Source organism: Nelumbo nucifera, chromosome 4, assembly GCF_055504915.1.
Source record: "Nelumbo nucifera cultivar China Antique chromosome 4, China Antique-T2T, whole genome shotgun sequence".
Lineage (NCBI taxonomy): Eukaryota > Viridiplantae > Streptophyta > Magnoliopsida > Proteales > Nelumbonaceae > Nelumbo > Nelumbo nucifera.
Window position 1 is genome coordinate 24,391,067 of NC_142652.1, and position 15,267 is coordinate 24,406,333.

At 38.8% G+C, this 15,267-nt stretch overlaps 2 protein-coding genes across 2 annotated transcripts; one reads left to right on the forward strand and one right to left on the reverse strand.

The window, feature by feature from the left end:
* The first annotated feature begins 87 nt into the window (after positions 1–87).
* On the forward strand, positions 88–3,176 carry LOC104603064 (Cytochrome b561/ferric reductase transmembrane protein family). Its single transcript, XM_019198708.2, has 4 exons — positions 88–1,704; positions 1,842–1,893; positions 2,004–2,200; positions 2,774–3,176. Exons 1-4 carry the CDS (start codon positions 1,555–1,557, stop codon positions 3,092–3,094), a joined length of 720 nt encoding a protein of 239 aa, XP_019054253.1. The 5' UTR covers positions 88–1,554; the 3' UTR covers positions 3,095–3,176.
* A 5,064-nt stretch (positions 3,177–8,240) lies between these two features.
* LOC104603062 (uncharacterized) lies at positions 8,241–15,267 on the reverse strand. The gene is made up of 7 exons (XM_010266992.3): positions 14,483–15,267; positions 13,580–13,708; positions 11,580–11,938; positions 10,341–11,085; positions 10,143–10,239; positions 9,977–10,031; positions 8,241–8,776 (listed from the first exon to the last, which is right to left on the reverse strand). Exons 1-7 carry the CDS (start codon positions 15,027–15,029, stop codon positions 8,714–8,716), a joined length of 1,995 nt encoding a protein of 664 aa, XP_010265294.1. The 5' UTR covers positions 15,030–15,267; the 3' UTR covers positions 8,241–8,713.

The window sequence follows — 15,267 nt, forward strand, 5'->3', positions numbered from 1 at the left end:
ATGGAAAATGGGCCAACAGCCCAAGCCCATTAATAAATCATCTCTCTCTCTCTCTCTGTCGCTTTCGCCTTCAATGATACAAAACACACTTAAATCAGAATCATTGAAGGTTACCCGAAAATAGTTTGTTTGATATTGCGTGCCAAACAAGGGGAGGGAGTTTCCATTCTTGTGGGCCCAATACTCTACTCTGTTTCCACTTTGTTCTCTTTCTATTAAACAAATTAAATAAACAAATCGGATAAAAAAAGGGCACTAACTCTATCCCTACTAACTCTCTCCTACGGTCCTACCATTAATATTCTCTTAAAACCCGTATGCACATAACACTATGTGCGTATAAATATTTTTTAAAATCCAATTTTACCCTTTTCCCTCTCCCTCTCCCTCTCCCTCTCCCTCTCCTCCCTCTTTCTTCTTTTCCTCCTTTCACTATCTTCCTTTCAGCAGCGGTAAGCCGAGCTCACTCGGTCCTTAACCAGCGGCAGTGATAATTTGCCCCATAACTCCATTCTGGCCATGAAAACGGGGTGGTGGGTTTGGGAACGATGAGCCACCACCGTACGACAACCGAGGGTTCTCCCTTACCCATTATAGTGACCCAATGATCGATGGGCAGACAAACTGTCAGAGAGTGACGATGAAGGTGTCAATAGAAACTTGAAATTTTGGAACCCAATGCAGTGACGGTGAAGTTTCCGTAATCAAGCGCGCTCGAAAACCCAGTGCGGTGACGGCGAAGTTTCAAGCGCTTTGGATAACCCAGTGCGGTGACGGTGAAGTTTCAAGCGTGCCTGAGAACCCAGTAATGGTGACGGTGAAGTTTCTGTAATCAAGCGCGCCCGAGAACCCAGTGTGGTGACAGTAAGTTTTCGTAATTAAGCACTTACTAGTAAATTTCTCTCTTTTACTTCTTACATACCATAGAAGCTGCATCAAGTTCAATTTCTCTACGAATACTGACGGTAAGAAAGAAATTTGCCCAGTTGCCCTTAAAAAAAGAAGGGTGGCGGGTCGGGGTAGAGCTGTAGAAAAGTAATTACCATCTTTTCACTTCCGTTTGACGCGCAGGGTGGCATCGATCAGCGGCGCAGATAAATGCAAACGGTCCATAATTTATATGTAAATAGACGGGCACTAATTACCTCGCAAGCCCAGAATGCGAGGATATCCAATAATACAGAAGTAAAATGTCTTTCATGATTTTCAGTCCAGTGCTCCTACGGTGCACGTTAGAACCTTTTTAAAAGCCTCCCTCCGTACGTACCCTGTCGGTCGCCGGGTAAACTTCGGTAAGCTGGTAACGGTAAAAGAAGGGCTTTGGCAATCAGAAGGGTTGAGAAAAAGACACCTCGAGATGGACAAACAAATTGTGAAAAGAAAGGCCCGTCGAGCTGTATTTATGACATCAGTGCCACTTGTTACCTACCCACTCAGTTATACCTATTATTAGATCCAAAGATTCTTTTCGGCTCTGTTTTACTCATTCTCTTCTTCACTATAGAGTTCAGACAGTTCAGTTGTTCACTCCTAAGTCAGTGAGGCCATCCAGCCATGGCTGCTGTGTCTTCTTCTCTGTTCCCTCTCCTTGTATGTGCTAGAATCTCAGGTCTGGTGGTTGCAGTTCTCGTTCTGATATGGGCGCTTCGCTTCAAGACAAGCTTCCTTCCTCACTCTTCCTCTCAAGAAGATCCCATTTATGCTGTAAGCACACATGCACATTAACACGCTTTCTATTTCCATGCATTCCCCCCCCCCCTTTTTCGTTTTGCACAAAACCCAAAACAGATGTGTTTTTCTTCTCCAGCTAAAAGATGGTTTCCTTTGGAACATTTCTACAGGTCCTTCATCCTCTTTTAATGGTGATAGGTCTCATAATCATCAGTGGAGAAGGTAGTAAGTGAAACCCAGACAAAGGGGATGAACCCATTAGTGATTCTTTTCTCAACCCAAAAAAGGAAAAAAGTTGAGGATTTTGATTGTTTCAATTGTTTGTGTTTCAGCCATTCTAGTGCACCGATGGTTGCCAGGTTCAAGAAATTTGAAGAAATCGGTGCATCTGTGCCTGCAAGGAGTGGCTGTGGCTTCTGGGGTTTTCGGAATCTGGACCAAGTTTCATGGGGAAAAGGGGATTGTGGAAAATTTCTACAGTCTGCATTCATGGATGGGACTCATCTGTATGTTCTTGTTCGGAGCTCAGGTTGGTTCTCCTTCTCCCCTTGTCACGAAAAAGAAACCAGATCGTCGGTATTTTGTCTTCTTCGGAATGGTGTATGATAGGGTGTTACAGTGAATGTCCTAATACGGTGGTTGAAGTTGATTTCTGATGAAACTGTGGCTCCCACATCTTCTCACTGAACCGGGAGAAAGACAATTGCATCACTGCAACTCACTGCCTCTTTGAGCCCCACTCAGGCTCCCCAAGTATTCAATTAATCTTGTACAGTAGCATCCAGCATGGGCCTCCCCCCCTTTGCTTTCTTTCACACTGAACACTGAACTGAAAATGGGCCAAACCTGAAACTAGTACTTGAAGTCCAATAACCTTATGAAGCAGGCAATAGTGGAGCAGCACTGGAATCCAATAGTACCATTAACTGAGGGTAGACTGAATGTAAATTTAGCCACATTAATATTCATGGTACATAGAATAGAATGAATCACTGGGAAAAGCAGACATCAGAAGTAATTTTGTGGTCTGTGGATACTGAGAGTGATTCAAACAGTTGGACAATTTAACATTAGCTTAACGTTATTATTTCTATGTATGCAGTGGCTGATGGGGTTTTTGAGCTTTTGGCATCGTGGGGAGGTGCGAACAGTAAGGCTAAGAGTCTTGCCATGGCACATCTTTCTTGGTCTCTACACCTATGGATTGGCTGTGGCGACAGCTGAAACAGGTCTACTAGAGAAGCTGACGTTCTTACAAACAAGGAGGAATGTATTGAAACACTCACTGGAGTCGATGGTGGTCAATAGTTTGGGACTGGGGTTGGCTTTGCTTAGTGGTGTTGTAATATTGGCAGCTGTTTCTCCAAAGTATCAAACTCCTACTAAACTCATGTACTCAGATACCAAATGTTTGTCTTCATAAGCCTGATCATTCTCAAGGTTGAGAGAAAGAAAGAGAGAAATCTGTCAGTTGTGTGTCATATAAAATTGTGCCATTTTATTCACTGATGCCTGGAGTGATGGTTGCTTGTATAAATTCCCAGAGTTCATTGGTTTATTCCTGCTTCCCCAGAACCAAAAAGAAAACAAAATTACATTTCTTTCTCTAGGATATATTTAGCATGTTTTATAAAACGTACAGGAAACTCTGTAAAAGCTTAAGAGATTGATTCCTCAAAGTCCATGATGCCATACTCAAGCCAGAAGTATAGGGTGGCTCAAAACTTCCTTTGGACGTGATGAACTGAAGCCAGTGTTGGTTGATGGTTTAATAAAGTACTTAGCATGCCCTCAGGCTGTGTTTGGTTTGAAGGGAAAGGTATTTCTTTGTCTTTCCCTTCCTTTCCCTACCTTTTTCTTCAAACCAAACCAAACATAGCCTCAAGGTCTTTTGAGTAGGTAGGGAGTACCAAAATAGGCTCTGGGGTCTGTAGTTTGATGGATTGGGAATTCCAGTACATGAAGGATATTAAGCTCAAGTACAGGATAATTTCTACTAATGGTCCACACGATCAGGGTTCATCCAGATCCAGTGTATGAAAATATAGAAGACAAACGCAAATCAGTTGGGGGTTTTCCCCAGAGACCGTAAACACATTTTGTTTTTATTCTTTTCAAACGAAAAGAGAGAATTTTCAGGAGTGAACCCTGCTTGTCTTCATACATTGGATGAAAGATGTTCATTTATTTCTCAGAGAGTTAAATCAAACATGCCCCAGTTGTGTTTATACTTTTCTGCCTAACAAGGTAGAAGAAAAATACTTAAAAGATTGTGTTGGCTATAGGGGCTGCAGGACCCGTGGTTGTGATCTGTCTGATTACTTGCCATACATTGCTATCCGGGAAAATGGGTCCTATAATCAAATGTGTCCCATTTGTCTGCACCCAAAATTATTATGATTAAATCACTCAAAACCATTTTATTTTGCCTTACTTTTGGAGCTTTGTAAGATTTGTAGTACCACCTTGTTGAAGACCTAGAAGAAGCAGTGTTGTTAGAACTGGAAAGCTCACCTGTTCATGGTTTTACCAGTTTAACCAGTAGTGAGATTGTTCAGCCAGTAAAAACCATCTAAATAGGATGCCTGGAAAACGTACTGATTCAATTGTCTGGTCCAATCCAAGTCTAACAACACTAGAAAAACAACAGCTGCCAATGTAGCAAAATAATACAAAAAAGCAACCTAAAAACTAGTTCCATTTTTCCATCTACCTTGAACTCCAAAGCACTTTTTAAAAATATCCTCCATTACAACTGAAATGACCTCTTCTTCAAAATGCTCAAGGACACTCATTTTGCTCAGTCCTGAGTTAAAATTTCCAGTGTTGCCACTTGGGTCTTTGAATGAAGTACCGAGTTTACTGACCCTAATTATTCCTGTGAATAACTTCTTCTAGTCATGCCAGCAAAGTTCTTACAAATGTGGCAGTAATTCATCTTAAGTTGGTATCAAGTTTCACTGGTTTCTGTTTTGTCTGCCCAAAATCAATATTCATCTTAGTAGAAAGAAAAACTAAAAACTCCTACATGAAATTTAAGAGACGAGATATTCTACGAGGATAAGCATCCCTTTATTTCTCAGCCCCAAGCACTGTAGCAGTGCCACTGTGTTAAACTGAGTTGAATTTTTGCATGTCTTCACTCGGATTTGACTAAAATACTGCAAGGCTCAAGTTCGATTTGAATTCTATTAAGTTCGGTTTGATTAAATATTCGATGAATTTGATTTTGACTCGAAAGCTCAAAAATGAATATATTTTATATTTTATAAATACATATAATATATTTTTTATAATATATAGTATATTCATATATTATAGATGGAATACAAAAATATATTATAAATTATACCTTTATATTCTATAATATATGTTAATTGAATTAAGCTCGCGAGCTTTCGAGCTAAACTTTTTATTGGCGAAGCTTGAGTTTGGATAATTAATCGAACTTATCTCAAAATTCAAACTTCATTAAAATCAAACTCGAGTCGAGCCTAATTGGACTCGAGATTGAATTATACGATTAGAACTCAGTTCAATTGCAGCCCTAACCCATAGTAAGAAGATTAGATATTCCCGTTGCGATCTATCATCGGAAGTTACGACTGCAGAAAAGTGTTATTTATTTATTTATTTTTTTCAATCAGCGATTGCAAAAGAGATTAGTATGGAATAAGTTCCATGGATTGGCAGTTTTACTGTTTGTTATCCCAATACCCTGGTAGTAGCCACAGGGAGAGGGAGAGCAAAATCTTCCACACATTTCCATGAATATCTAGCATGCAATCTTTAAAGGAAGATGACATCTAATCTACTTGAAGGCCAAATAAACCTCATCCGTTTCCTGTTTGGTTCTCGTGGGAAAGGACTAAAGGAAAGGATGATTAACAAAGAATAATTCTCCATTTGGAATACTTGTGGGAAAACATTAGGATCATCAAGACACATTCAACTGGCTAGGTTTTTCCAAGATAGGACTTGTGTTTGACATATTCCTCATCACCTCCACGAGCACTGGAATGGGTCATCCTGACACATTGTGAGTTTGCAAGGTTGACATATTCGCAATCGTTATACCTCCATCCAAAGAAAGACTATTCTCTACTAGAATGAACCTTGGGGTTTGAAGAAGCTGAATTTGCAGAAGTTCTATCACCATAAACTGTGAAAAGAAGGTATGGCGAAAATGTCATCTAAGCAAAGTTCCTCTGTCGAGATTAACCTGCATGCCATGACATTAGTTCTTGGCAGCATTCTATGAGAAAAGAAGGAACAACCAAACATGTACTTTGGGAAGGGTGGCCCGGATACGCACCTAACATTTGTCCGCACAAAGTGGCTATTAGACTAGAACCCACATTTAGGGTGTCAATAGACCGGTTTTGGATTGGACCCTCTATTTTGTTTTAATGAAGTAGGAGTTTACCAAAAAACAAGAGGACGGGTTTTGGATTGGACTCCATTCAAATCAAAATCAATTTGGACGGATGAATAAGACAATGACAAATTAAAACCAATTTGAACATATTGGATGGTCAAGACATTGAACTGACTGGTCCACAATTGTCCATAATATTCATCGGATCAGATTGGACTTGATCCATCTGTAACGGACTCATATTAGACTTGATCAGATTGGACTTAATCCATCTGTAATGGACTCATATTAGACTTGATCAGATTGGACCAAATCCGGTCCAATTGACACCCCTACCCACATTTTTATGCTTGTCAAGTGTGAAATCCTAGTTCCTAAAATGAACCAGCTTTCATCATCATCATCCAAGGCTTGTCTTGATCTTTAAAGACAAGACTCCAGAAGCTCAGGATGTCTTTTGAACAGCTCGGCTGCCAAAATATCTATTTTGACTTAACAAACAGTCTCTTAGTTTTCTACTTTTCTTGTGATCATTTAGCTTTTCATCTCTCTTTGCAGGGTTGTTTCATACATTTGCCTCAACTTATTAGTAGGGCTGGCAATTTTGACCCCAACCCATCTGATCCACCCGCTGAATCGCTAATAACTCACCCATCTCTTACATGGGTCAATATGGGTCAAATGACCCATTAGGATCAGGAGGAAAGGGTCAGGGTGGGGTTGGGGTCATAAGTTGATTGAAGAGTGGGTTTAGGGTTTGATAATCGAAGGATGAGAAAGAATAAGGACTAAGGAGACGCAATGGTGGCCAGCGACTGGCAGACTGAGATTCCAACACCACCATGAGTTGAATTTTTCTTCTTCACCACTGACTGGAAGGAGTGAGTAAGGAGATTAGCGGCGACGGACGACTGGCGGACTGAGGTTCGAATACCTCCATGAGTTGAGTTTTTCTTCTACACCACTGACCGGAAGTAGGAGATAAGCAGCGGCCGGCGATGGACAAAACTGAGGATCAAATAGCTCTATGACGGTCGTGTATTTCTTCACCACCAACGGAAGCGGCGGCCGACAATTGACAGAATTGAGGATCGAATAGCTCTATGACAGTCGGTCTTTCTTCAACACAGACGAAAGGGAGAATAGGGAGATGCAGCCTCTACCGACGATTGACAACCAAGGTTAAAAATCGCTGCACTGGTACTTGCAATTTTCTTCTTCACCTCTAATGGAAGACGGAATAGATTTTGGTCTTCTATCTTTCCGCCATTGTAGAACATACAACAGGACCAGAGAAATTGCAGCGACATTACAGACATGGCCAGGGGATATTTTGTTTTTTTACGCAATTGCAGCGGCAGCCGAAGACGGAAGTTCAAGATCTGGTGCGGACCCATATCTGTATTCTCCCAAACCTTTCCGCACTTGCAATGGATCTCTCTGATCTTTCCACCATTGCAGAACACAGTTTCCATCATTGCAAAACATAGACCTCTCTGGTTTTTTTTCTGTAATTTCTGTATTTTCTTATAATTTATGTTATTTCTTGTTTTTTGTAATTTTCGACAATTTTCTTGTATAATTTTCTATGCTTTTCTGTTTTTCTATATTTTTTATACATTTTTATTTTCTTATTTGGAAAATATTTTTTAACTTTTTTATTTTTCCACAGGTTTTGGGTTGAAATATATAATTATTTTGAATTTTTGTCAATTTAGGTATTTTATGCTAATTATACTTTTTAAAAATATATATGTTTTTTTAAATTTTATCATTTTCCTTTTTTTCTTGCAAATTTATATCAATTTTGTGTTTTTTATTATTTTTGTGATTTATGTTTTTTATTAATATTGGTATTTTTAAATAATTTTCTTAATATTTATATTTTTGTTAGACTAAAATATTCTTATTTTCATAATATTTGTCTTGGATTAGCAGGTCAAAGGAGGATCGTGACCCACCAAGACCCAATAAATAGGGTGGCAAATGGGTCAGAGGGTCAGTGTGGGTGGGTCGATACTCAATCCTCACCCACCCCCATTTGCCACCTCTACGAGTGATTAGGCAGTAAGAACTAAGAACATTTACCGCAAAACTAGATTTGAAGAGAAAAAAAATGAGATTTAAAGCAGAGTAAAACGAGTAATGAAACTAAAACTCCATACAAAATGATCAAAAGCTACACTTCAGGTTACCCATGCCAAATAAGAATTTCTTGATATATCCTGAAACTGCCAAATATTAAAAGTTTAAAACCATGTCACAACCATACACATACAGGAGTCACGCCTGTAATTCTTCATTCTAGATAATCTGTATACGAATGGTATGCTATAAGAAAAATTACGAGGGGAAAATTAGTTAAATGAACTCATTACAACAGAAACACATCCAAAAAAAACTGCCTGGAGAGACGAAGAAATCGCACTCTTCACAGAGTCAGCTTAAGAAAGCCAGGAAAAAACTGAAATCACTAGAAAATCCGACGAGGCATGAAAAATTATTCCAAAAGGGAGAAGGAAGAAAGGACCTAAATGACATGGCTCACAGAAGTCTTATTATCCCAACCACATGATCCCAGGCCAGTAGAGAAATTTTCGTATGGAAACAGAAGAGTGCAAAGTATTTCATGATTCAATAATCGAACGGACCAAGTGAGAGCTACTACATCCATAGGTGTTCTCTTCGGTATTCCCGTACAATGACTGGCACGCTTGTGGGAGGAACCTGCAAGAAGCAAAGCAAGAGAAAAAGCATCAGTAACTAAATCAACAATTGTTTCCTCAAAATAACTAATTATTAAATATTAAAGAAAATAATAAAGAAATAGGAATCAAAGAACTCCAAGGACATTATTTGCCTCCTCCGTTGCAATGAACTAACCATGCCTTTCAAAGAGTAACAGCACCCAACATTACATATACTCTTCTGCATGGGCACTCCAAACAAGCATCAATTTTTTGAGGCTTCATAGATTTTTCAGCAACAGTTCCATACTTCCCCCTTTTGTCTTGCCTTATTTGTGAAGGACGGTTGTTTATCAAAAAAAGAAAAAAAAAAAAAAGATTATGCATGAAGGTGCTTTCAGATGACTTCATTCTTAGGGGCTGTTTGATAACAGCTAAAGTAACTGAACTGGAAAGTTTATTGCTTTGTCTTTTAGTGAATAAGTTTTTAAGGAGGTTGTAGGCTCCTTAATTGCCAAAGCTGAAAGTTGTATAGATAATTATAGCCTTGAATATTTTATTATTTGATCATTTTATCCACTAAAAGACAAAGTAACAAGTCATGCAGTCCAGCAACTTCAGCCATTATCAAACGGCCCCTTAATTTCCATGATGCCATTATTTGCAACCCGTTAAAATTCAGATGCATTAAATGAACTAAACCAAAGTAAAACTCTGAAATTAGCATAAGATCCTACCAAGCTAAGAACTAAAACATATTTTAGCATGCTCCCGGAATGGTCCACCATGAATTCCAATGTTCCGAAAGAGCACACACTTGAAGCAATGTAGCCAACAGCTACTAAAGAGTCACTTGAAAGTGATGTAAGAGGTCCATGTAAGTGTAGCATCTAAAGTTCATAGGGAATAAGTTTGTTTTATTTACAGAAAACTCATGTCACCAACTATTATATGCCCTATTCTATTGTTTAAGGTTCATACAAGTATATCCATCCATCTTTTGCCTCAAAGACTGAAAATAGAATTCCCGCATTATGTGTGTGCATCCTACAACTATGTTCCAAGACAAAGCTTGGAACTTGTGCTCATGATTGTGCATCATGAACATCAGCAAAGAAGAAGAATAGACACCGCTCAGAAAATATAGGAAAAAAAGGTACAACATGAGCATGTATCTTTGACACATTCCCAGAAAAGAAAGAGGCCTAGAAACTACAACTTTAAAATCAAATATACTCACCATGCCATAATCTGTGACAATCATGGACACATAATCTGAAGGTGTTGCATCATACCTGTTACAGCATTTAACCAAAAATTAGAGCTTGATATAGCAGTTGCACCAAGAAAAAGCATGTAAGCCTGATGAGTGTCATCCTACTATTATTTAGATTTTCAATGCTTACATAAGATTCAGAAGTTGCAAATTTTCATTATTAGTCCAATTCTCCAAATGATTGACATCTTTTCTTCCGGGAACCTTTGAAATAGCATCAGGATCGCCTGCAAAGTGGATACAGAAGATAAGCACACAAAAGAACATGATGACACTTGGAACTAAATGACACAAGTGACTACAAACATCAACCAGTTTAGGGAAATACCAAGTTCATTAGAGCAAATTGAGTCCAGCTGCACCCTTTCATGAAACTTGTATGCTTCACAGCATATTAAGACCGGAACATGGAATGCATGAGCAACCATGGCTACACATGCAGTTCCAACCCTTGAATAAACTGTTCCGTTACAGAAAACTGATGAAGCCCCAAGAAAAACCAATGTTACTTCATGCATGATATAAGAGATGGCATTTATATGTGTATATGTACAGCTGAGGCCCTTAGCAACCAACCGTCGTAGTAAGGCTTTCCCTTCAAGCTTTGGGCGTGAGTCTACTACCACAACACGGAAACGTTTTCCTAGCTCATGAGCATACAAAAGTACCATTTCCACGACACAAGATGAGCCATATGTGAGAAGTACATCTCCATCCCTAATCTTTGTTACAGCATGCTTGACTATTGCTTTGTCTGCAAGTATTATCTTCTCATTTATAAAGCGATCTATATCTGAACAAAGAGTTGCTTTTGCTTCTGACTCAGAAAATGTTAAAGGTAATTTCGCAATTCGGTTCTTTAAGAATCTAATTGCATATCCCATGCTGATTGAAAGGGGCCTACATTCAATCAGAAAGGAAACATAACTGCTAATTTTTGCAGTTAGATCTCTAACAAGAGCTTTTTCTGGTGGAGTTCTGTAATCATTAATGGCCTCCTTGAAAGCCCGAAGCATTGCAATGCAACGTGCATTACCACCATATATATCTCCTGCCAAATATCGCAATCCAACCTGATAATAATTGAAAAGCAGCACTTTAGATAATATAAATAGTAAATCATAAATGTTGAGTGTCACTCATATCATAATAAGGAACTAAGACAATAAAACCACTGCATCTTATTGTGGTTCTTTCAGAATATATGGATACACAGATCTATGCTTTACAATGTCATTCACTCATTTCATGATGCTGAAGTACAAAGGATACCTCCTTATTTGGGATGTAGTAAGACTTGATTTAAGCATTAATAATTTAACAATGTATATGGCATAAAACAGAATGTATTTGTGAAACAGGATTCATGTAGCCGACTCCATATAGATGGAACAAGGCTTGGATAATGATGATTTATTTTTTGGAGGGAAACGAAGGAGAGAGTAACAAAAATAAAACCCAAGGAAGAGGAAAATCCAGAAAATAAAATAAACTCATAATGACTTTGCAGGCCTTATGAATGTTGAGGTGTTCATTAATTAATAAAAAAGTACCAGTATGGCAGTACCTTGTAAACAGAAGGATGCATCGGCTCAAGTTGAAAAAACTTTGACTCAAGATTAGGAAGCTGAGTTCCATGTTCATACTGGGGCAAATGTCTAAATAGTTCAACTCTATTTTTAGCTTCAGCCTGCTTGACTACTGAACGCCTTTTAGCCTTTTCAACCCGTTGCATATCATCAAATTGCATGCGTGGATGAGGAGCATCTTTCTTTCTATCTTTTTCAGGTGGGCGATCACCACCCTTCTTATCAGAAGTTGCTACTGAAGCATTATCTTTCTTTTGTGGAGCCTTCACAGCTTTAGCTGGTTTTGCATTTGCTGAAGTTGCACCTCCAGAAGCTGGAGCAGCCTTACTTCCCTCAGCTATAATCACCAATCATGACAGAAATGCACATACTGGTTAGACTATACATAAGCAGACAATCTAAAATATGGTGTGAACTTTATATAAGCAAGACATGAACAATTTATCTATGAGAGAGGAGAGTGGTGGAGAAGGGAGGGCAGCATGCTAATAGTGTTGGCAATGGATGTTAGACCCTTGTGGCAGCTTAGCAGCGTGCAGTGAGGTTATGCCCCTGCTCTCCAAGTTGATAACTCCAATGGCCTTCTAGCCACGGAAGATGTCAAGTATGACAGTGAAACCAACATCCATTTTGTCCCTCTTTGGTGGATATTTTTTTTATCAATACCCTCTTTAGTGGATATTGAGTAAATGTGACTAGCACATGACCTCCTGATTGCTACATATAACATCAAGAAACTGAGCTATAATGTCACGAAAACATAATGGTCAATAACTTCCAGGGGTCTCATAACATACATCCAAATGACACATTATATGCACCTTTTGAGGATATGTTGTGTTATAGGGAGATCCATCTAATTTGGATTTTGTTATGGTCCTTGAGAAATATTAAACTGATCTAAGGCTGGGTATGAATTAGGGTTGAGAACCAGGCATCCAATCAGATTACTTTTTGTGTATATTAGTTAGCATATATATTAAAAATTTTGAAGGTTAACAACATGGGAAAAGATTGGAAAATGGTTGAAGGGTTTTGTAATTGCAAAAGGAAACAAGTTCAAGTCATTACAAAAAATACTTTTTTATTTAAAATTATGCATGCAAGTTGTATCCCTAATTAAAAAAACCCAATATGACAAAGGTAAAAGCTGTCTTATCTTGTAAATTTTACTAACCTTTTAATAACTGAAGATAACTCTAAGAAAACCACTAGTTGGAGATTAAACATTCCAGATGACCTCTAGAAGCTTGAAAACATTTTGAGTAAATTTTGACATTTCTGCAGTAAAATCACTACATGGCATAGTCACTTTCTATATCAGTTGCAGATGATGATGCTAACGTTTTAGCTAAAATGGGTGTGTCTTAGCCTTCCTTCTTTACGTCTAAAGCACAGCAGTTCTTGTGTTGTGTTTACTCAGTTCAGTTGCAAAACATGTGGGGGAAAATAAGGGGTAGTAATAACCTTCTTAATGCAAAAGATCCTATAAATGCTATTTGCTTTTATGCCTACACCGAGGTAACATGATACTTCTTCAGTGGTCAGAATTCGGATTGCATATGAGAATGAAGGTCCTATATTTCAAGATGGCATATCCCATTTACTAACACACAGAGTCTGGTTCTGCAATTTGGAGCAAGCTTTTCCATCCCCCTGTAAGATGGCCTGGTAGACTAAATTATGGACAATTTTCAATTTGGGCAAAACACTTCCAAAATCCTAAGCCTGAAGGCATGGCCTGTACCACACACACACACACACACACACACACACACATATATATATATATATATATATATATTGTGTTGTATTATATCATGCAATATGCATGCCTAGGTGTAATTCTTATCTTCTAATAAAAACTATATTTTCAAATAAAACTAAATATAAATAAAAAATCTAAGGAACCCCATAATTATAGAGATAGTCTACAATATCAAACAAAACATTCACACAATATATGCAACCAGGTCACCTTTTGCAGCAGCTTTTGCAGCTCGTTGAGACTCTTGAAGGGCACGCCTTTCAGCTTTTGATGTTTTCTCCTTCAATGGTTTTGAACCTCCCATCGGCTCATTTTGTACATCCATTGTTCCACTTTTTTCTGCAATACCATTTTCCCACATATTTTAGTACATACCAAAGTTAATCATACAAAATGAGACCAAATGCATAGATGCACATATACATGTGTGTGCCTTTAGTGCCACAATGTGTATGAGACTGTAAAACACACACACACACACACCAAAAAAAAAACTTCTGTAGTGTTTTCAAGAGCATCTTTAAATCCATGTTTGGTGCACTTTTTGTTAGTGTTCCAACAGTTCCATATCCATATGGAGTCTAGTGCTGGATGTCACAAATTTCCAAATTCTTCTGTTACTTTGTTAGCCCAAGAAAATCGAACCTTGTCCAAGTGGAGTGGGGGACTAATTCCATCGGGACATTTTCATTCCATCCAAACCAACATAAGCTTTAGGTTGTAGTTGATGATTTAACCCTACACCAGTTACTGTAAGATATTACTGATGCTAGAACAAGCATTTCAATTTTAATTCATTAAAGGAACTCAATTTACCAAGCACTAAAAATTCAACAATGCTGAACCGTTGATATAAGGAGATGCTCTAAATGCTAGTAAATTACTGAATAAAAAGACCCTGCATGTGTTGGTTATTGACTTGAAATAGTTGATTAGACATTTTCATATCATTGTACAGAAAGCACAATCACAGCACTTGTCAAAACAAGCTTTTCTCCTTAGCTTAATTCCTCAATTAGAACCAGTGCAACTACTGGTACTAACTTCTTCCAAGAAAATATAAATATACCCAGGAAAAAAAAATCAAATAGAAAACAAAAAGCTCTTGCATACCAGACACCCCGAACGGCATTTTCACCGTGGAAACGGTTGTCAAATTGTTCATCCCTGTAATATTACTCGATTTCATTGCCGTGGTATCGAATCCACCACTCGGAAAAGATGAGGCAACTTTACCAGGATTTCCCCTAACATACCAGCCCGAGGTCGACAGATCCTCGGAGAATTCACCATCATTAAACTTACTGGAAGGTGAAGGAGAGGTCCCCAGCAGCGATTCCGAAGGATTGTAGCTCCCAAGTGGAATGTTGAGGTTGTCACCTATTGAAGGCCTCCGGATTGGAGACATAGGGACTGCAACGGGAAGCGCGCGAGATGAACTAAGAGCCAATGAAGATGAGAGGTTATCGGAGGCGTGACGGGCAGGAGGAATCATGACAGGAGAAAGGGAGTTCCCGGCCGGCGACATGTCAGATATAGGCGGCGACAAGGACTCGACCTGGCCGGGCTGTGTCCGTTCAGGTGGCGCCCCAGGGGTTACGAAGCCGACCTGACGCACTTTGGGATCGATCACCATTCTCGAAGCTCGACGGGCGTCCATTGATGAGGAAGCGATGCTAGGGTTTCGAGGGCTTAATATATGCTAAAGGTAGTATATTCTCTTCCATTAAAACTTCTTGAGATAAAAAATATTGCCTTTGATTGGGTCGCAGAGGTGATGTTATTCTGAAAAAGAAAAGGCTAGGGTTTGAGGACTGAGGGGTTGCAGGGAGGAGAGCAGAGGAGTGACCATGGCTGCCCCTTATTGCTTAAGAGAAAAAAAGGTCGAGAATTTTTTT

Bases quoted from the DNA above. Each gene is read 5' to 3' on its own strand.
- LOC104603064 (XM_019198708.2), top strand. From the start codon at position 1,555: ATGGCTGCTGTGTCTTCTTCTCTGTTCCCTCTCCTTGTATGTGCTAGA. The intron at 1,705-1,841 runs GTAAGCACACAT...ACATTTCTACAG, and splicing joins AAGAAGATCCCATTTATGCT to GTCCTTCATCCTCTTTTAAT. The intron at 1,894-2,003 runs GTAGTAAGTGAA...TTTGTGTTTCAG, and splicing joins CATAATCATCAGTGGAGAAG to CCATTCTAGTGCACCGATGG.
- LOC104603062 (XM_010266992.3), bottom strand. From the start codon at position 15,029: ATGGACGCCCGTCGAGCTTCGAGAATGGTGATCGATCCCAAAGTGCGT. The intron at 13,709-14,482 runs GTATGCAAGAGC...ATGGTATTGCAG, and splicing joins AATGCCGTTCGGGGTGTCTG to AAAAAAGTGGAACAATGGAT. The intron at 11,939-13,579 runs GTGACCTGGTTG...TGGTGATTATAG, and splicing joins TGCAAAAGCTGCTGCAAAAG to CTGAGGGAAGTAAGGCTGCT.